Genomic DNA, 23000 nt, shown 5'->3' with positions numbered 1-23000 from the left:
TTATATCTAACATAATTTATTGGTGAATCAAATCCCATAAATTAAAAAAACTCGTAAATCAGCTACTTACAGAAATAAGCTAAGAACATTGATTCGGGAACACAGATAGATATACAAAGTGTAAAGAGGCTCAGCGCAAACCGGAAGAATGACGAAAATACTGAAGATATAATCACTGTAAAATAAAATAAACCTTAACTACTATAGCATACGGATGAAAACAGCATGCAAAAAAAATTAACAACGCACCGCGCGCCACTAAAACATGCCATTTTTATCCTTACGCCATAGTACTTAAAGTTTATTCTAGATTGATTTATTCTGAGTATCTTCACCGTGCCACCGCTTCACGCTGCGCCAGAGACCGAACTATACCAATCAGTGATCTCTTTCTATTGCGTATAAATTAGGTTAGAGTGAAAGAGATAGCGTATATGCGCTCGCGCTTAGCAATGGTGTAGTTCAGTCTTCTTTAAACCAAATAATCGTTGCTTTTACAGGATCGCGTGCGAAGGAAGATCAAGCTATAAATAAATATCGGATAGTTTTCATATAAAACAGCCAAAAATTTACAGAAAAAAAAATTAGTTAATTCATATTTTTTTAACTTATTACATGAATTTTAAATGCCATTAAATATTGCAAGATCTTTTTTAATCCAATACAATATAGCTAAAGGTATTTTTTTATTATTATTATGTCAAGACACTACCTGTATAAGACTAAAAAGCCAAGAAACTTATTACCTAAAAAAAACAATAGTACATAAGTAGAACGTTATTTGATTAAAGGTAAGCGTTCTCAGGCCCGCATCGTACGCATTCCGTATGACGTCATCAGTACGCATCGCATGTAGGCATTGCCGATGATGCGGTCCGTACGATGCGGATCAGTGGACGCACTTGTATGAGTTTGTATACAAGGCAAACTAAAATCCGTTGCATACGGTGCGTGCGATGCGTACGATGCGGGCTTGTAGACGCTTACCATAAGAGGGTGTATAATTTTCGTACGTTTATGTACTATTTTAAAGTCTATATATCTGTGTTTACGACGAAATTTTGATGTTCTAGGCGCAAACTAATTATAGTATTAGCTTATAAGATCCTTATTATTTCTTTACTAGTTATTATGGACGTGAATTCAAGGCTAGATTGAGATATCTGTATTGATAATCTTGGCTGCTAAACTGTCACTGGGAAATAAACGCTCACAGCGCCATCTAGGCATAGCAGAAATTAAAAATACATTAGTAAATTCTTGTTGAGTATTTATGGTATTTGGTGCTCAAATATATATATTAATTCATTCAAAATGACTAGTATATAATCCATATTGCATAAATATTGCATTTTAAACCTATATACCATACATATATCAGTGAAATACGTATAATATATAATTCTATTCAATAAAAATCAACATGTGATTACACAGCAGCCAAGATTCTCAACATAGAATTGTAAGTACAAAACACACAACTACTATTTATTTTAAATCGGTTAAAATTACTAATGGGGAAGAACAATGACTTTCAGCCATACTTAGAGCCATTTAAAGGTTCACCCAGTCCTTAGCAGATTTCGATACAAAATAATTACTAAGGAATAGTTTAAGTAAGTAATCATTAAATGGCTTTGAATGCGGCTGTTTATAATATTTAAGTTAAGTTTTCCATAGGCCACTAAACGAGGTAGATAAATGGCAGTACAACTGAAGTCATCAGAAATAATTTACCTCAACAATTGTATATTTATACACTAAACTATTTGGATAACATTCATATAATTATTATTATTAGTAACTAGCAAGCCACTGCATTCGATCTTAAACCTTATATCTGGCGTACAAAGCGCTATTTACCTTGCAATTCATTAACAAAGCATCACACAGGATCATTCAAACAGACATTACCTTCCTAGTATATCATTAATCAAGAAAGCAGTAATTTTAAATGTATCCATACAAATTCAACTTAATATACAGTGTTATAAAGTTGAAAATTGTGTTAGCATAGGCTTGTGTTCGCTTTAGCATGGCTTGCAATAACAATGAAACTTCTCATAGATTTAATTCCAAAAGAAATAGTATACAATCACGTCTGCTCTTGTTAAAAGGACTCTAATAGCATACATTTAAAGTATCCTTTTCATTAACCAGTACACACTATGATTTTAAATCTGTCTATTTACCAATACTTTAATAAATATCATGTTTTTTTTATTCTAGGGCTAAGAAAACTCCATTCAATATAAAACCAGTTCACATAGGTGATAATTTTCGACACTAGCGCCACTTTTTAGGTACTACCTCGGAACTCGACCGCAAATATTGGAATTAATTAAAAAAGTATTACTAACTAAAAGCCTTGAATTCATATCCACGGCAGCGCATTCACAAACCGGCATAGTTAAGTTATTCATCACAGTTTCATTACAAAATTTACATAAAATGAAATCTTGCATTGTACAAAACTTGTCGTTTTCGGGTGCTATCTTCAACAGAACCGCTTTACTGTTAAAATTCAACCTGGAATGAGAAAACATGTAATTAATAAATATTGTATTAACCTACTCGTAGGCTACGCACGCTGCTCATGATGAAAAGTCCCTCTGTGACTCGAAACTAATAGAGCTTTTCTCCATTAATGTACGAGAGTAAATAATTAATTAAATTTATAATATAACAGTAAACCAACAGCTACCGCCAGTTACGTTATTTATACAGGTTACATTATTGAGGCATAGCTTCATGCAGAACTCGATCCCAAGCCATCGCTAGGAGATTGGAGCAGCAGGCAGCACCCAGGTCATTAACCATGTACTTGTGCAGTCAGATAAAAAGATAATAAAAGACGGTAAAGTAAAAGGGGGTGAATAGAATTCAAAGGCTAAATAGACACAAGAATGGGATGAATAATATTCAAAGGCTGAAGACCCAAGAATGGGGGTGTTAGAACATTTTCCCAACTTTCACCCCTTTTTTGTCCCTCCATCCCTCAAATTCTATTCACCCCATTTTACAGTACTGTAATACAACTCTTAAATCACCCCTGACTAAGCAACACATACCTAATCAGCGTACCGCATCACAGGAACGCTCCGAAGCCGAAGGCTCGCTTAATACTGTCGAAGTAGTACCGCCGCCAGTTGTCGCGGGTCTGGTCCACCTCCGCGGCAGGCACCAGCTCCTGCTTCACTGTCACCAGGGTGTGGTCGTCCTGGAAATATTACCAAGAGATTTGTGAGGGACAAGTGAAGTGACTTAATATTTCGGTAAATTGAGTACAAATTAGGGCATTATTTAGTCCATAACTATAGAGATTAATTAGAGTGGAACAATATAACAATTACTGAGTGACGATATCAGAGGAAGAAACATGAAACATGAAACAGAAAAACAATTACTTCAAATGAAAGAACGTAATTCAGTTCAACAGAGTAGCAATTGATTTTCAATCTGCAACTTCAAGTTCAATTTCTTCACATCTTCTTAATAATGGCAAAAGATATGACATGAAATTCAATGAAGTAAACCTATCTTATAAATACTAAAATACTCATGAACAACAAGTAATACATATAAATATTTTATATGAAACTGTTTTAATGAGTCCTTATGTTGTATGGTCATCCAAATTAAGAGTGTGTAACAAATATCAGATTGATTAGACGTCAAGAAGGAGGTTAAATGCCAATTACAAAGACCCAAACAAACAACCCAAACAAATAGGTCAAATAAAAAAGCAGTTCTATTTGCTTCTAGAACAAAATATTCCTAAAACACTTACCTTCTCATCAATGATGAATGTGACTTCAGAGAAGTGCTGGTCGGGCCACTGTTTGTACCGCCAGTATTGGACTATCTTCTTGGGAGGCACCAGCTCTCTGAACTCGCCCGTAATGTTGCCACCAAAGAGAGCAAACTTGCCACCCTTCTCCGCTTCCATTTTGACGTGACCCTGTATTTGAAAATGGTTTGTTTTATTTTTGTACTTGTTTTACTAATTTAGTTAATGATAAAATTGGTACATGAACAAAATACTAACAATTAATATGTAATTTCAATTAGACACCTCCAATCCTCCAGAGACAATTAAAGCATTAACTGCCAAGAAAACTGTTGAAAGCCAATCCTCCGCTAAGCGTCGGTAGCCAGTGACCGACGTGGCTGTTAACGTGTTAATGATTACTTAAACTATCCCTTATTAATGATTTTTGTATCGAAAACAATTGCTAAGGAATTTTTTATTTAAGTATTTTTCTAAGGATTATAGTTCTCTGAGTCATTAATATTAACGATTTCGTAAAAAGCTATGTGAAGTCCGAATATTTTTACGAAACAAAATGTTACATACCTGTGTAAAAGCAGTAACCATTTCTATTCGAGTCATAGCATCATAGAACTCTTGCGCACGACACTGGAACTTCTCCGACAGCTCAATACTCTTTGTATCCAGCTTGCAACCAATCTGATTATTCTTTGGAGCTACTATAGGGTCCATGCTAACTTTCTTATTGAAACCGCTGGTGATCATCGAGACATTATCTGGTTTAACGGTAGTTTCTCCCTTCTTGGGAAGAATGAGACCTTTGGAGAATTCTTCTTTGAGACTGCGGACATACTCGGAGAGTTGCTTCCGGATTTTATCTCGGCCCACATTGTGCATGAACGCTTTGACCCTCTGAGCTTCCTCACCACTGCCTTTGATTGTGACTGAAATCTGCAATGGAATTTTGTAAAAGCTAATTAGAATCGGCTGATAACATGTTAATTTAATGAAGCTTCTGTTTTCAGCATGTATAGGTATACAGTCTATTTCTGGATTGTAATGAATTTGAACTTTATAATTTTCATTTACTCAATTTAGTCATATCAGTAACTATCATTATATTGAGTTTAGTTAGTTATCCACCATGAAATTCTGAACAGAATTTTGCAAGCAGATTCATGACAAGCATTTTTTATACAATAACAAAATGTAAATTGCGATTTACAGTTGAATACATATAAAATTCTTAGAATTTTGTATTTCAGTCTGATCATGCTGTTTTCATGAATTTATTTATGCAAGTGATCTGTTTACAGTTACAAAACTGCTGAACAGAATCTTTATATTCATGCAATATGTCAATAAGAATGGTGAATAAGAAAAATATAGAAAAAGGTTATTTTGTAGTTTAATACTATTATATAAAGCTGGAGAGTTTAGATTGTTTGTTTGTTTATTTATTTGAACACTCTAATTGGAAATTAAGTAACTACTGGCCAATTTCAATAATTGTTTTTGTGTAGGATAGTTCTATTTATTGAAGAAGGTAAGGTAAGGTAAGGCTATATGTATTTAAAACATTATGCTATGATAAATAGGAGCTGAGCAGAGCAGGTTAAACCTTACAGAAGTAACTAGATATTGAGTAAAAATATAGACAACTTTTTTATAAATTACACATGTTTTACTCACATTACCCTAATTTTAGGCTATTATATAGTTAAAACTAAGTAATCAAACAAAGGCATTGTGTCATTATCAAACAAAAACCACTTACTTCCTATCTGTGGTTTTAATTTATAAGTTTTATGATAATATGTGACTGAACATGGGGCTATTAAGTGATACCATATAATGTATCATAGGTAATTTATTCATCTATGTGATCAGTTTTGATCAATCAACTTACATGTTGAGTTTCAGCATATAGTTAGTTAAAAACAGTTATTATGACTATGGAATAGAATTCTAGGTTATCTAAACAGATGTTATTTCAATGTCACATTGCTCAGCTAGGAAGTGATTTAATTACTAAATAATGTATGAATACTCACATCCACTTCACTAACGTCGTTCTCCTCAGACAAGTTCGGGATGCTCACTTCTCCCTTCACAATATCCTTGCTACCAGCCAAGGTGCCTTCCCACTTCAATTTAATGTCCCATTCATAGAAAAATATTAACTTTCCTTTCCTATTATTTGCCGACGCCTCACCATCCAACTTCTCCACCTCTGTCACCTTACAATCTATACCGTTTTGGGCTATCTTGAAATTATTCAGCAATTCTTTTAGCCGCTCCTTCGACCACGGTCCTGCATTTTTCTCCGTCCAATGCCAGTTGTTCACATTTGTCGCGTCTGGCCGCTCCTCCACAATCCATCTAGGATCACCTTCGCCCCATTTGGCCATTTTTCAAGATTGATTTTACACACAAGGTCTCAGAATTAACTTTTCTTGAGAACACCACACACGGACTCAAGTCAAAACCGTGACAGTCAAGATTTTTGACACGTTGTGATCAGTGAACCCGATCGTAACGCTAGAGATTGATTCAACACACAATATGATTACAAATAACCCGCGTGCTAGTTAGCAAGCACTTCGTTTTCTCGTATTTTTCGAGAATAGTCTGGTAAGAAACGAACCATGCCATTAACAAGTGACAGTTACGGTGTTGCCATAATAAAATTTAATTTACCCGTAAGTCTCTTCTACATATTATCCAAAATTACAAACTAACAAACGTTGTTTGTTCATTGGTGTGTTCAATTCATTACCAAATATAATATGAGTTTTTTTTTTAAATTGGGGTATGTAAGCAAGCAAACTCTTGATAGTGAGCACTCGGCACCACACATAGACGTCTACAACACCAAAGGAGTTACTAATAGGTTGCCGATATTTGAAGATTAGGGATCGGAGGATGAATTGGGCCTCTGACTTCCAGAGTCACGTTGAGTCAGGTTTCACTCGCATAGCAAAACACACCATAATCACAAAATATACACACACACTATAATAACTCAATAGTATCTGTTCAGAACTAAAAGCAATTCTTTGCTATAATTACTATTCAATAATATATAATTCATATTAATTAATTTTATAATAAAGTAAAGTGATTCGCAAAATTATATAATTTAACATTTTTCCTTGTTTTTGTATTCATTAACTTAGTATGGCAATAAATTGTCAGTTTCTGCGTTATTCTAGAAAACAGAGATACCAACCTTACCAATACGTCCGGCTGTCAAAGAAAATTACGTTTCGTTTCACACAGCAACTTTACCGGCGTGATAGCAGTTTATTGCATACCATTTCCATTTACATTATAAACCAGTATTTAAAAAAACTTAACTTAAACTAAATGCCATAATTAATTCAAGAGTGTGAAGAAGCTTGTGTTCTTATTTATTAACTTAAATGAAAATGTTCCAATAGGACAAATGCCTGATGTATTGTAGGACATTGTCTAGTTGTTGTACATTTTAATTATTCCATGGTACTTAACTTATTTGTTTATTTTTATAATAATATATTTATTTTTGGACTATATAATTTGGACAAAAGGTTTTGTAAGTTTGGGTACAAGTTTAGGCTGGCTGATGACAAAGTGCCTAGCGGTTTTTATGAGCAAAAAGTAAACAAACATAAAAATTGATGTTTCCCTTTTTTGGTTAAGTAAATAACTTTGTGTACACAACCAAAACAAACATCTCCTAAATGCACATAGATTATAAGTACCTCTATATTTACCTATATAGAATAATGAAATAGACTCAATAAGCAGGTGTTTTAGATTTATTACCATTATTGAAAACATCACCGGGAGTCCGGGACCTAAGCGTCTTAAACCAAGGAATTAGATGGTACTAGAAATCGATATAATAACATCTATATACTAAAGGCTCTTCTTAGCTAGATGTATAGATATCTAAGAGTAATTCGTAACAACTCAGTCTATCAAGATTGGTGCACGCACGCACTAAGTTGATCCAATCTCGTGCTACATCATCTGTTTTAAGGAATTAATGGATCAATTGATTGTAACTACATTGTATCCTGTTCAAAAACTTCGCTAGCGAAAGAGAAACAGATATAGGCCAGTTTTAATCAATGCCAAAGCTTAGAAGAAAAAACAAACAAATTAGAATAGTTGTCTAGCTTCTTTAGTGTTAAGTATTTACTTATGTATGTGCAGGGTAGAGGATACTGTAAAATTAACACAGTTAGTCATTAACATACTAGGTAGGTAGGTATCTATCCATTTATTCAATGGCATAATACATGCTACTTTAAAATCATTTACAAAGATAATAGAGCACAATAAATTCGTATTTTGTAACTGTCAAGGTCACCAAAGTAGATTTGGTCGAACTCGAAACACGTTATCTTCGTGTGAGTGAGATAACATACCGGTCCCGAGAAATCAACTCAGTTCGACTCGGAGTTCGGTCAACGCAGGCGCGGCCGCATCTATTGCCTGTTGCAAACAGTATAAAATAATTAAAACAACAATGTTCCCATTACGCCGCGTTGGCAGCAAGGTGTGTGATCAGTGCTTCAATAAATAAAAATAAATATTACACTATGGTTCCATTTGAATTCGAATTCGATTTGAATTCTATTTAAAGTTTAGCCAACATTATGAATATTGATGTAGATAATCGATTGAGTTATAGTTAGATAATAATTATGTAGTAAAAAGTTATTTAAAAGTAGCCGGTTTTGCAGATTCTGGAGCAATGGAGGGCTCCCGTGGTAGCGGCAAAAGTGCACAGGAATTACAGCTCGGATGTGGTCACTCCTCAACCGTTGTCCGTGTTGACCGAAGATGAACTCGCCATGAAAGAAACAAGTAAGTGCGATTCAAGATTTTAAAACGCAAACAAACATGGTATGCGCACATCCGTAAACTACGCGACTCAGTAAATACATATAGAAATCAACGAAACAGCAATAATTATCCTGTAAAATATAAATAAAAAATAAAAAACAAGTTTACTTATCATTAAAATAAGGCGACACGATGCTATCACATAATAATTTGACTTGTAATATCAGCAAGTTACAATACACACGGATCAATAAAAAAAAATGAAATATGATCGAAGTTTACATTTATTAGATACTTATTTGCATTGTCTGACGCCATTTTTTAACGATCGTCTATTGTTTTAATTTTTGTCGTAGTTAAATACCTCAGTAGGTTCCATTTAAAGACTCCTTTCTTTGCCCTATTTCTATCTATCAAAGGTCAGTAACATACATCTGGTTAGATTCATATTACTGCTGGATTAACTGAACTCTGCCCCCTCTATATTTAGACATTGTCGGTTTAAAAATATATTCTTTAAGTAGGATGTAATGGACTGGACAATCAAAGTGATTGAATAAATAAATCTCATATCACACATCCAATTTTGACTGGACTTGAACCCAAGACTTGTGGTCTTATCAGTTATCACTAAGTAGGTGGTATGTCATAACGATAGGTACTAAAAGATACACAGACATATTTATAACTAGGTATTAGATAGGTTATATAGATACCTAGGTATACATAAGTGATACATGTATATGTATATCATCTTTACAGATGGTATCCAGTCATCAATGTGAACTAGTCTTTGAGTTTCGTCCTAGCTTTGCTTTTCAGCTTACCACTGTTAGGCCAAAAACATTTATGTAGGTAGATAGTTTTAGAGTAAGTTTAAAACTAACCCATTTTCATATAAACCATGAACCACCCAATAATATAGGGGTAGAAAAAATAAGATTGAAAAATAGTTTGTAACGATTACCACTGACCATTTTATTTTTTTACACACCTACCTATTAAAAAGTATCTAATCTTCAAATTAAATGTCTAGCTATTAATTATAAAAACCTTAGTAAAATTAATCGACTTATTATTGTAATGTCATAAAATTTAATGTGTGTGTGTAAAAAAGTTTTTCAGAAGATTAGGTACCGTTACTTGGTTACGTACTTATACCTTCCTAAGTAGTTGTAGTGTTTTAATCATTTGGCGAAAAAAATAAAACACTTCTATACATTATTAAATGTTTACTATTCGAAGACGCAAAAACTGCTAAGCGGATTACGGTGAAAATCGGCGAAAAGATGAGAGGCTCGTTTGCCAATTATCGATCCCATAAAAATACTACGAAAAATAATTATTTTTTGCTGGCGCTTGTACCTACTTTAGATACCATTATCGTATTATTCAATCTTACGATACAAATTCAAAGGTACCCTATAAAGCTGATAAAAATGATTACGATTGATTACTTAAGCATAACAATAAAAAAATTAACAAAATAAATTTTAATGTTGCTATCTTATCAACATTATAGACATACCTACGTAAGTAGTTTGATAAATCGATGATACTAGTTACTGCCCGTGGCCTTGCCCCTTTACTTATCGTTTAGAACTCTTATTTCAATTCTAGTATATTCCTCCCAATTTTGGGTAAAAGTCTCCCATACTACTGCCTGAATTCATTGAGTTTTGTAGCCTATAATAATAATGTAGATACATGACCTTTTTTAAGGGCGAAAATCATCCAATGACTTCTCCCGCCTTGGGCGAGGCGAGAGGGTGTGTCAGACTCTTACTGACTAAAAATCACCACTCTAAACACGCTAGGTAGTCCGCAGCTCCGGAGCTACAGCTACATGACCCTATTAATCGAGACGCGCTAGAGCACGTCCAGCCAAAGTCCAAACTCCCAATCTACATTACATTAGTGTCCATATCGATATCGAAATTCAACACTTTGCTTGACTCGAATTCAAAGCTGCAATCTCGTATTTGTTATCATCTTCTACCTTTGTCATAATAACACAATAACCAATAAGTATCATTAATTATTATATTATCGGCTTACTCACGTAACTTTTGATAAGGAACTCACCTAATTTCAAACCACACCAGAGGCCATAATCACACGCAGCATAATCGAGTCATCTTGTCAATAATAAGCCGTACAATCTCATTCATTTAAAATTAGCCTATGAAACTCAGCGACAAATATTATGACGTAGTTATACATGTTATGTATGTACATATACATGGTCGAACTAGATAGATAAGTAATATTAAATTAAATAATAACATTACCGGTCGTAACTGCTATCTTGTGTGCTCTTTATAATCGTTATGATGCAACACATCGTTATTGCGGTGTGATTGTGAAATATCAACAAATATGGAAATATTTCGGTGCATCTGTGTAGGAAAGTTTTAATTGCATATTGATACTATTAATTAGTCGTTGATGAATTGAATTCTGGGTAATTTAACTGTAGTTACCCACTAAGAATCGTGTTTTGTATCACAAAACGTTTTCTGGTAATGTAATTTTAATTGCTTACCTACATAGCACAAATAATATGTCCAGTGGCGTTACATGTCTTGGCTATCCCCGTATAAAAAATAGTTGAGGCGCCCATTTTTTGGGGTGAGAAAAATCATCTTCGATTTCTCCTGTGTACCGCTACTATAACAGCGAGCCCATGTTTGGGGCCCTTTATGACGACGATGGTGACGATGACGTTAATTTTTCTAAAGTAGCTGACTACTTTTGAAGGAATACATTATTTAAACATTTCTTGATTTCTGATTTCTTAATTTCTTTGTTTATGCACGTTGGGGGCCCTGCTGGCTCGGTGGCCCCGTTCATACGGCAGATACGCCGTAGGTAATGGAGCATCGTCGCCTTACATTTTCAAGGAAAACACACGTCGTGTTACTTGTTTATGTTTCCTCAATGATTTCCATCGTTGAGTACTTTGCTGGTATTTCTTTATAACAATCTCCTCTCGTCATTTCATTATTTTTCGGTTATACGCAATAGCAATAGTTCAACTTCGACCTATTACTAAAATAAATAAATAAAAGCTAGTTGTGACGATAATACATATGTATTATAAAGCTATAATTATCTTGTAAATATCGCACATGTGGCGGAAAAAGGAAAACATGTTATTTTGTTATAACCGTGTGTTGTTGTAATTTGTTATTTATGATGTAAACTAATGCCATAATAAAGTCTTAAAGCTGTTATGAATCAGATAACAATAAATGTGTACGCAATATAACTTCACTATATCATCACGCCTTTTATCCCCGTAGGAGTAGGCAGATGTGCATATTATGGCACGTAATGCCACTGTACAATGTACACCCACTTTTCACAAGTTATTTGTAAATCCCATATGTGGTGAACCTATTGCCATATACCGAGTACATTTCCAGACTCCGTGCTACTACTTTTCAAAAAAGCCCAGAAATAGGTACCTACTTCGGCCAAGTAACAGTTAAACTTCACAATACTACCTAAATTCGGAAACGCACTTGTAACTCCTCTGGCGGCGCTGATCGCTTACGATGGTAAGCGATCAGCGCCGCAATGAGCAGACTGATCACCTGATGAGGTGATCAGTCTGCTCATTTGCCACTTATAGTTCTATCTCACAAAAATATTATAATGCTTGACTTTTCAGTAGAAAACTGAACGTTCTAACGTCATTTATCAGGCTAGTCAGGAAATACCAAACTCGTCTGCAATTGCGGACTAGTTCTAAACGGACATACGATATCCACAAAATGTTCGTGTCACTAAAATCATTTGTAAAAGATACCTAGCGACTATCGGGACTTCGGCTCGAAAAGCAGGAGTAGGAACAGAGTGATTTTTAGTCAGTAAGAATCTGATTGAATAGACTGAGAGAATAGCTGAGGCGGTACGATGTTTAGTAGGCCAGCTTATTACTACAGAAGTTACTTTAATCTTAGAGAAATTAGCAACGTTATTAACATTTTAATTTCAGTGCTCCACGCCCACAGGCTAGTTTTAATCGTTGCTATTTTAGTTCGACTGGACTTTATCACTAACCTATTACGAAAACCGACCTATCCTCGCATGAAATAACGTAATCTTAACAGAACAACTGTAGTATTATAATACTTTTTATCTATCTTTCGATGTTGAGTCGCTAAAATACTTGGCAACAGCGCGCAGTAGATAAACGCTTGTTTTTAAACGTATGACTTTGATAAGATGGAAGAAACAGCGATAAAGAAACGTGGGTGTTACCGAATTAAACATATATTTTATATAAAATCGCGAATGTATATAAAGACTGAAATATGTGCTGTTGCGTCGGCTTACGTCTGGACACACCCGTTTTCTTGATACATTTTTGAAACGTGTTTATAAATACAGAAGCGTCTGTTTATTTCATCTTGAAAGTAGATTGATAGTTATAGTATCTAGATTGTCTCGTGGCCCAAAGTATATGGTCACGTGGTGGTATATGTGATAACTGAAAACTGTCTATATTACCTTTGAAAGAAACAGTACAAACTCTATTCAGTTTTTTTACGTTGAACTTTGCTCTTTTTTATGCGAAACTGAAAACGTTTCCGGTTGATACCTACAGAAAATGACTCCTGACTCTTTTACGATCACATAAATCTATGGAACTGCGACACTGCCTAGTGGATTGACCCTAGACATACCTACATAAATGGAAAATTGTAAACAATTTGCTACTTATTTCCAAACGCAAATAAACACCAATACTTATTTAAACAGCTGTTCCACTAACCTAACACATTATGTACCTACTCACACTACCTCAAAAAAATCTCCTTTATATAACTCAGACATTTAGCCTACCTAGCTTGCGTTTCACCATGTTTTTAGAACATAGGTACTTACAAGTTAGACACGCGACCATAAGTATAGAAATACTAGAAACCTAGAATCATAAAATATGACTCGACCGTCCTCAATAACATAGCATTTGTTGTACGAACGCTTTGCACGGCTGCTCGTTGAAACGATAGCGTGACATGTTTTTTAAGTACCCAAGTGCTTTATCGTCATTTAAATGATGGTGGTCGACGGTATCGAACATTATTATTATGACCGACTACTGATGTTTGTTTTTAGTCATATATACCCGTAGATGGGTAAAGTCAGGGTTTAGAGGCACATTTTTAGTGTTTTTGGAACTGAAATGGAACTACGGGTTCATGTTGTGATATAAAGTGTGGGAGAGTCATGCCTCGGCACCATTGGGCTGGCTCGACCGGAGCGATACCACGACCTCACAGAAAACCGACGTGACACAACGCTTGCGTGTGAGTAAGGTTACAGGAAGCCTAATTACGTAGTTTATTATTTAGTTATTTTATTATAGTTATACTACATGTATTAGTCCACCTGGTAGTGGCCTCAAATATTTTCAACTACTCTATCTTATGTAAACTTCTAGATGGGCCAGTCAGTCAGTCAGTCAAGATTGGATGGATTTGAGTGGGATAATAGTAAACCATCGCTATCTCTATGATAATAATCGACAATTGATGTGATAAAAGTAATACCAATAGACAGAGTTGTCCAAATAGATAAATAAGTAGGTACAACACATACTTACTTACCTATACAAATAGATAAATCATTCCAGAAATAATTTGGATTGAAACAAATTATCCTGGGTGTACACCCAGGATAATTTGTTTAACCATGGAACCTTTGTTTTACAAGACATATTATTAAATGCCATATAGTTGAAATGGCTCCTTGATGATTAACTCTTTATTTTTCTTGGTTACAGTCAGAAAACTGGCAACAGAACAGATTGCTCCCTTGGTCAAGAAAATGGAAGACGAACACCGCATCGATGACAGCATCAGGCAACTGCTTTTTGACAATGGTGTAAGTGTTCACTTCAGTATTATCATCACCATAATCTGAGGCCGGTCTCCCATGGGAATAGGCAGAGACTGTAACGCCAATTGCTTACATGACAAGAAGTAACCGAAAGATCGCTTCATCAACAGTCAGTCTTTTCATGCACGCATGTTGATTCATTGATTTATTTAGTTCCAAAACAAATCACCTCTTTATTTCTGCAGCAGGTAGGTCGTAAAAATTAGAAAACCCTCTTTGAAATGTGTGGTTTGGGAAGCTGGGAATACCAACCTAGGTAGGTACCTGTCTTACCGCGCTATACCAATTTCAATCGATCAATAATTAATGTATAACACTGCATTATGTGCATAACTAAAAAAAAACACCTATAAACATAAGTACCTAAGTAACTACTTATCTATATAGGTACATACATAATTACATAATGCATTTATTGTGCAAACAAGTGGCAATAAACTCTGATGACTTACGATATCAGTTTGACTTTCAATACAATGTCATGGATTTAAAAAGACTTAGATAACATCTTTTATATGCAATATTTCAAGTAGATTTATGGCTAAAAGTGAAAGGGGATTTTAAGGAGATGACTGTAGAAGTAATGCAATTACCTTAAGTACCTACATTCTACCTATCGGTGCCTAAAGCACTATCTGCCGAAAGAAAACTATTGAAGGCAAATCCTCCGCTAAAGTGTCGGTCACCAGCAGTGACCGAAGTGGCGGTTAACGTGTCAGATGATGATCTATGTTAATATATATGAGTACCTTAACAGATAGAGGTAGGGTTGCCAACTTTTTTTACAAGAAATAAAGTATATTTAGGTCTGAGAAGGAAAGTAAACAGTATTTTAGAAAAATTAACAGTATTTTTTTTTTTTAAAATATGTGTGAGCGTCTAACATTTAACACTGTGTAGTGTTAAGCATTTTGAAAACAGTATTTTGTATACTTTATTATTGTTCAACAGTAAAAAGTATAATTTAGTGAAAAACAGTATAATACTGTTTTTAACAGTATAGTTGGGAACCCTAGCTAGAGGTCACTTTCTGACTCATAAATACTTAAGTCCAATTTACAGTATATTTACTTACAGAAAGTCGTTAATGTCGTGTCATTTATAAATATGTAACTAATTCTTCTTATCTACATACAATATAGGATACCTAAAATAATGGAGATCATTATATTTAGGTTAATTTTTAAGGGAGCAAAATCAAGTTAATTTTCTTGCCTTGAGAAAAGCGAGAGGGAATGTCCGACTCTTAATGACTAAATTAAATACCACTCGTTCCTACAACACACGTTCCTACTCCTGCTTCAAGCCAGAAGCCCGATAACTTGCAAGGTTGTCTACAGCTGGTCAGGCATCAGCCCTATCTTCTTATGATCCATCTTCGATATCATCATTAAGTTCACCTGAAACCACAAAATTGACCACCGTTTCTCTGCTAAAATAAAATTCAGCCAAAACTATTAATAAACATTTAATTTTCTCCACAGTTAATGGGTATCGAGACCCCCACTGAATACTCAGGCTCCGGCTGCGGTTTCCTCACGATGATGCTGGTCGTCGAAGAGTTGTCCAGGGTCGACCCTGCGGTAGCTGCCTACGTGGACATTCACAACACCCTGGTCAACTCCCTGTTCATGAAGCTTGGTACTGAAGAGCAGAAACAGAAGTATTTGACCAAACTCTGCACAGAATACGTAAGTACTTTGACTTGATTACATCTTACTTTTTAGTTTTAGGATTAAAGACAATTGTGACTATTTTAGCTGGTTTCGAGTCGGTTAGGAGGTTTCCAGCTAAATAAACCGCCAAACCCATAATTAAGACTTATGGCATAACTGTATTTTGAATACAGTTCTATAGGGAGAACTGTTTATGTGGTATGCCACTTATTTCTATAAATAAAGACTGGAAGAATGTCTTCAACTAAAAATTCTAAGATTTTTCACCTTCCTTGAAGGAATTTAATATTATTTACATAATATACATGCATTAACATTATTTACATATTATAAACAGAATATTCATTTTCCTTTCTTCTCAGGCCGGCAGTTTCTGCCTCACAGAACCAAGCTCAGGATCCGATGCGTTCGCCCTGAAGACTGTTGCCAAGAAGGACGGTGACCACTACGTCATCAGCGGTTCCAAGATGTGGATCTCCAACTCCGATGTCGCTGGAGTGTTCCTCGTTATGGCTAATGCTGACCCGTCTAAGGTAAGAAAAGAGAGTTCCCTTTATCTGGCAGAATTTTTGCTATGAAATTTGTTTGGCATAACAGACTTGGCATCATCTTCTTTAAACGAATATACATATGGCATAAAAATCATTTAACATAATTATTGTTTTGTCGAATGTTTATATGTCCGAATTTACAAAGGCATACTTTTAAGATGGTAGAATTTTATTTGGCATAATTACGTTTGGCGAAGCTTAATTTTGCATAATTTTGTTTCACATAACGTTTATTTAGAGCGACGATTGTTTGGCATAATTTCACTTGGCATATTAAGAAGATGGTAGAATAAAAGTTAGTGAAGTGACAGAACCGAATCGCTGCAAAACCGACTGCACGTAGTCTTGTCTGCCCTACCCCTAGAGTGCAATTTAAAATCGCGTAGGCGCGGAGGGGCGAGGCGGCCCGCGGGCTGAGGAGCAGGCGGCTATGAGCGAGTCGCCGCAGCTGAGGCTGGCCGGCGAAGCCGGCCAACAAGCCGAAGTTGCGGTGGTGAGCGAAAGCCGTCTGCGACGATTAGCGCGCGTGGGACCGCCGGAACCCCGCAGCGCCGGAGCCGTGACAGAAACCATGGTTGCTTGCATGCTGCATGTTTGCTTACATGCTGCATGCTTGCTTGCTTGCTTGCATGCTGCTTGCTTGCTTGCATGCTACTTGCTTGCTTGTTTGCATGCTTGCTTGCATGCTGCATGCTTGCATGCTTGTTTGCTTGTTTGCTTGTTTGCTTGCTTGCATGCTGCATGCTTGCTTGTATGCTGCATGCTTGCGTGATAGATGAGTCTTTCAATTATTATGGATATTAAAAGTATGCCAAAAGACGATTCTAACTGTGAACATTCTGAGATATGATGGTTCTACTTTTTAATTATTATGGTTATGAAATTTATGCCAAAAGACGATTCTGACAGTGAACATTCTGCAATATGATGGTTCTACCTTTCAATTATTGTGCGTATTAATTTATGCCTAAAGATGATTCTGACTTACAAAATTATGCATTTTTAATGTATTACAAATGATGGTATACCAAATGATTTTCTGCAAAATGAAGTTTCTGCCATGCGTTGTTATGCAAAATAAAATTAGGACCAAAAAAATTCTACTAATAAAGGTAGACCCAAGAAAAGACTAGCAGTCATGATCGACTTCAAAACCGAATATAAGTCTGTTTATATGTTTTTTTGCGAGTCTTGAATTTGATCGATAACTGAATATAGGTAAAACCACTCCAATGACTTCCAGATCGGCTAGTATTGCTCCAATTATGCTAATTAGCAAAACTCCATCACTAAAACACCCCTAAAATTGCAGGGCTACAAAGGCATCACCTGCTTCATCGTGGAGCGTGATACCCCCGGTCTGACTGTTGCCAAGCCTGAGACCAAGCTCGGAATCCGTGCCTCAGGAACTTGCATGGTGCACTTTGACAACGTGAGAGTCCATGAAAGCAGCATTCTTGGAGAATACGGCAAAGGGTGAGTAGAAACTAGATGCTTACCGTTTCCTGAATAGAACTATAAGTCTCGGTGGTAGAGCCTAACCGCTTTATGTAATTTCATTGAGGTTTGGCTCAACTAGGGAAGTAGGTACCACCCGCCTATAGCATGCCAGTCTAATGGTATCGTACATAATGTTACTGAATTTTGTCTGGTAAAGGTTTCGAATGGCCAAAACGCTGTTTAGGTGCGTCATCATTTTCGGGGAGACATCGCTGTAAATTAGTATGGCACAAACGTAGGTAGTTGAACTGCTTACCTAGTACCTGGGTAGTAAGGAACTACTATCATTCAACTACAGGAATACGTAGTAATTTTATTGTGTGTCTAGTTAAGGATTTATAGGTATGCAGGTACTTACCTACATATCAGATTGTACGGTTAGTGCACTAGCTAAGCGTAGGTAGTGATTAGCTGCTGCGCTGCATGAGACGGCACTGAACAAATAGATTCCTACCTACCTACAAACTCCGATACACCTATTTCTGTGACCTATGAATAGACAAATACCTACTCTATAATTTTTGCATGTGAAGATACATAATCTTCTAAATCCAATAATTTCTTCATTCCAGTTACAAATACGCAGCCGGTTTCCTGAACGAGGGCCGCATTGGTATCGCGTCGCAGATGATCGGTCTGTGCCAAGGGTGCATGGACGCCACCATCCCTTACACACTTGAGAGGAAACAGTTTGGCAAGAGCATTTACTCTTTCCAGGTAAAAAACACCCCCCAATAAAACCTGGTATTGAAATAGAGACTAAATACTTAGACATATTGATGAGTTAAGTAGGCACTGACACTATTTTGGTAGGTAGCTATAATTTATGTAAATAAGTATTAACAGATATTTAATATTCATAATTAATATTCTAAGGTTGACTAGCAGAAAAACAGGCATTTTCTGTGATTATTACAAAAAAACCATACCTACACCTACTTGCGTACTTTTTGTCTACTGTTATGACTGTCTAATAGAATTTAAATTAGTATGCAAATAGGGATGATGACGGGGTAAAAATAATTGTAATAATCTATAAGAAATTATTGTATTGTATGGAATAATTATTAATCTAAACTAACATATTATTTACAACTTAAAAATACCAAAAAAAAAAAAATAATAAGTAATCTATAAGACGAAAATAAACATAAAAATTAGTCATCTCACTTAATCATAGTGATGCATAATTGGGTAATTATGCATAGTGGTGTTATTGTTATTATTCCACTTCCTGCTAGGGAGTGGAACTCCTTGCCGGAGTCTGTTTCCTGAAGGGTGTTACCTGGGTGTCTTCAAAGCCCGAGTGAATAGGTTGCTTATGGCCAGACGTGCTCCACCGTAGGCCGCAACATCAATTACCATTAGGCGAGATAGCGGCCCATTAAACATAAAAAAAGTACGACTTAATAAGTATTAGCTATAATATGGACTATTTTATTCACACAGGGTATCAGCTACCAGATCGCTCACCTCCAAACTCAACTGGAAGCCGCTCGTCTCCTGACCTACAACGCTGCCAGGCTCAAGGAACATAACATGAGTTTCGTCAAGGAAGCTGCCATGGCTAAATATTACGCTTCAGGTAAAATTAAATAAGTAAAAACATTGGTCATTAAAATAAGTCATTACCTCATTGATCAAGTGATGGCACATCTTTTCAATGATAGAATAGACCTTAAGATAAAATTTAAATTATATAGAAACTTAATTTTCACATCAATGAAACTGTGGGCAAAAGATGGTTTGAGCCCACCAGAAAAAATATTGTACCTAAAACCAAAAGTTCACTAACAACATGTTTAATTTACAGAAATCGCTCAGAAGTTGACATCAAAGTGCATCGACTTCATGGGAGGAGTAGGTTTCACCAGAGATTTCCCACAAGAGAAGTTCTTCCGGGACGCAAAGATCGGTACCATCTACGAAGGAACCAGCAATATGCAGTTACAAACTATTGCCAAGCTGATTGAGAAGGAGTACAGCCAATAGAGATTATAAAATAAAATTAAAAGTATGATATTTTGTACATAAAATAATTTTGAGAACATCCGAATTTAACGAATAGTACAGGTTACTATTTCAAAACGTTTGCATTTACTAAATGGTGAACTAAAGTTTGTTATTGCTATGTATACAAGGTAAAGAGATTGTAGTTGATATTAGTTAGACATTAATTATATAATTATAAATAATTATCTAAGAATAATGTCTTCCCTTTTATACAAAATCAAATTTTAATGTAACTAAAAAATATATATTTTATACAAATTGTATTCCAAATAAAAGACTTTTATAAACTATAATATTTGCATTTATTTACAGAAAACTAAGTCTACCTAAGATTATTGTTGTGTAACTTTAAGGTTTCGGTTCATGAGGCATTTTGAAACCGACCATTCTTGCCGTTTCTTCAACACTCCGTTCTCCCTTTCCTTTGAACTCTGCATTGATTTCTTTGTACCTTCTTGAGTGGTGGAGATAATCATAATAAGACTTAGCTCTGAAATGCATCTCATCCGCAGCCTTGCACAGTTGTTGGTCTGTAGTCTGATATTTCCTGTACTCTCTGAATATGTACTGAACCATTTGATTCTCTGCAAGCTTTGATGCCGAGCTCTGTTTACGTAACTCTGACAACAATTGCCGTAGAGTAACTAATGCTGGCTTCGTAGAAATGGATGCCATTTTTATACCTTCAAACAAATTAAATGTTCAGCTGCTTTACCATGAGAGATGTTATGAATTCTTCGGTATTTTCGTAAGTCGGTTTGTCGCCTTTGACCCAAAAATCTGAATCAAGTTGTTCTAGATTTTCTTTAGTAAAGTAATGGATAGCAGTATCATTAAAAATGTCAGTGAATTTGAAATTATTAGTTAGTGTCTCTTCGGAAGTGTGTGGGAATATTTTAAATATGTACGGGACAGTTTCTGATAGTATTCTACTCGGTTGATTGTCAATTAATGAGTGAAAACTGTTACACATGAGTACACAGTTTTGTAAATTAATACCCCAGTTGCTCCAAAGGAAATTATTAGTCAATTGTTTTGGGCAGTGAGGTAAATAAACAAGAGTAGGTCCTTTATCAGATATTACATAACCACCTTCATTATTTTCTGATATAACTTCTAAGCCTAACTTTTTTAAGACTTCACACTCCTTTTTATAGAAAATAGGGTCATGTACTAACACTTTAGTAGGTTTACAATGATCCCTTAGACACAGCAAGAGAGCTAACTGATACTTTGAAATATTACATTCTGCGACATGTCCGAGGCCTAAACAAACTATTTCTACAACTTTTCTGTCCTTTAAAATGCTACTCACGGATTTTATAACGTCCTCTAAGTAGCTAGACAGCCGCAAATCGTCTACAGCGCAGTAAATCCGTCTGTAAGATAGTAAACAACAAATGATATAACCTCAAAATATTGTCAAGATGTTTTTTTGGCTGAGTTATTATAGATACTTACTGAATGGTCTTGTCGACGTCTATATCAAGGTCTAGTTTATCAAATTGTATATCTCTGCTTGGTATTTTAGTAGGCTTATTCTTGGAAATTCGTTTTGATTTTACTTTCTGAAAACCATCGCTGTCGAGTTCGGGTTTTGACATTTTGTTGTAAATTGTTGCCAGTTGCCACAGTACAAGGAATTAAACGTTGATAAGACACCAGAAAAAATGCAATAAAGTAACCAAAGAAAATTGCTTCTATTTGTAGTTAATATAAAATTATTAACTTTACGTAAAACATTTAACATTACACATACGTTACATATGTTATCTGCCAAAATTAAATGTACGTGTGTTTCTATCATGTAGCTAGCGCCATCTAGTGAAGAGTTAGTTAGATTATTAAAATAAGAAGTATAACAATATTAAATTCTATTGTTTGCTAATAAATAAAGGCGGTTAACCTGTAACAATATTTATGATTAATCGTAATTTTATTTAAACCTTGCTAAATCGCCATGGCATGAAAACGTCTTGTTAATATGCGTCATCCCTCATCCCATAAAGGCAAGACTAGAGTTACTTACTAAAAACCACATCGATCCTACTCCTACTCTTCGAGCCGGAGCTCCAGTAACCCGCTAGGTAGTCCGCAGCTCTGGGTCGGGCATCAGTTCTACTGGGCCTCATGTGTGGCCTGGTTTATTGACTAGCACGGGTCTGATTCCGCAGACCCTCACTTACAGTAGTCGGAAATTCCCGACGCCCGTGTGTCGCAGGCTGCGCAGGCTGGGACGTGAGGACGTCAGTTCCTTCACGCACCCCTCTATCCCTCACCCTATAAGCTAACTAACTATAAACCATTCCATTCCTACTCCTACTCTGCTAAAGTGGTTAGGTAGCATGAGTGCTTCGCAGAAGGAGGAGACGACTTCCCAGTGTCTCTCGCTCCGCACCATGGCTTGAACCAGAGACGGACGCGAGAGGCACGCGGACGCGAGGTGCTCAACCCATACAGGGCACACCGTCACCGCATGATCAGTAGATATAGATATCTAAACACATAGAATTATAAAAAGGCTGACTGCTCAACAACTTAGGTACATTTTTATGCAGACAGACAAATCATGGAATGTAGGTAACTACTTTGAAATAGACCTACCTCCCATATCGTTTTCAACTACCCTAATTCTCAATTTTACCTAAAGTGGAACATTCAGGTAAATAAACTACACGGCCTGAATTATAAACGAAGTATCGAATGAGGGCGCGGCCTAAATTCGGCATTTAATTC

At 35.7% G+C, this 23000-nt stretch overlaps 3 protein-coding genes across 4 annotated transcripts; 1 reads left to right on the top strand and 2 right to left on the bottom strand.

Moving 5' to 3' along the window:
- On the bottom strand, positions 1–6450 carry LOC118276243 (activator of 90 kDa heat shock protein ATPase homolog 1). The gene is made up of 5 exons (XM_035594486.2): positions 5827–6450; positions 4358–4723; positions 3791–3961; positions 3072–3220; positions 1–2529 (listed from the first exon to the last, which is right to left on the bottom strand). The coding sequence occupies exons 1-4, from the start codon at positions 6181–6183 to the stop codon at positions 3089–3091; spliced, it is 1026 nt and encodes a 341-aa protein (XP_035450379.1). The 5' UTR covers positions 6184–6450; the 3' UTR covers positions 1–2529; positions 3072–3088.
- Positions 6451–8157: 1707 nt separating this feature from the next.
- Positions 8158–20557, top strand: LOC118276297 (short/branched chain specific acyl-CoA dehydrogenase, mitochondrial). The gene is made up of 9 exons (XM_035594556.2): positions 8158–8321; positions 8509–8632; positions 14409–14509; positions 16009–16215; positions 16563–16733; positions 18064–18227; positions 18824–18968; positions 19701–19836; positions 20065–20557. The coding sequence occupies exons 1-9, from the start codon at positions 8292–8294 to the stop codon at positions 20241–20243; spliced, it is 1257 nt and encodes a 418-aa protein (XP_035450449.2). The 5' UTR covers positions 8158–8291; the 3' UTR covers positions 20244–20557.
- On the bottom strand, positions 20543–21899 carry LOC118276298 (protein FMC1 homolog). 2 transcript variants are annotated; one of them, XM_050707574.1, is made up of 3 exons: positions 21726–21810; positions 21580–21643; positions 20543–20947 (listed from the first exon to the last, which is right to left on the bottom strand). In XM_050707574.1, the coding sequence occupies exon 3, from the start codon at positions 20937–20939 to the stop codon at positions 20613–20615; it is 327 nt and encodes a 108-aa protein (XP_050563531.1). In that variant the 5' UTR covers positions 20940–20947; positions 21580–21643; positions 21726–21810; the 3' UTR covers positions 20543–20612. The 2 variants fall into 2 exon arrangements, with proteins under 2 accessions (XP_050563531.1, XP_035450450.2); XM_035594557.2 differs by having other exon boundaries at positions 20543–21643; positions 21726–21899.
- Positions 21900–23000: the final 1101 nt, after the last annotated feature.

Source organism: Spodoptera frugiperda, chromosome 31 (genome assembly GCF_023101765.2).
Source record: "Spodoptera frugiperda isolate SF20-4 chromosome 31, AGI-APGP_CSIRO_Sfru_2.0, whole genome shotgun sequence".
Classification (NCBI taxonomy): domain Eukaryota; kingdom Metazoa; phylum Arthropoda; class Insecta; order Lepidoptera; family Noctuidae; genus Spodoptera; species Spodoptera frugiperda.
The sequence above is the reverse complement of the archived record's forward strand: the minus strand, read 5'-3'. Positions and strand labels throughout refer to the sequence as shown.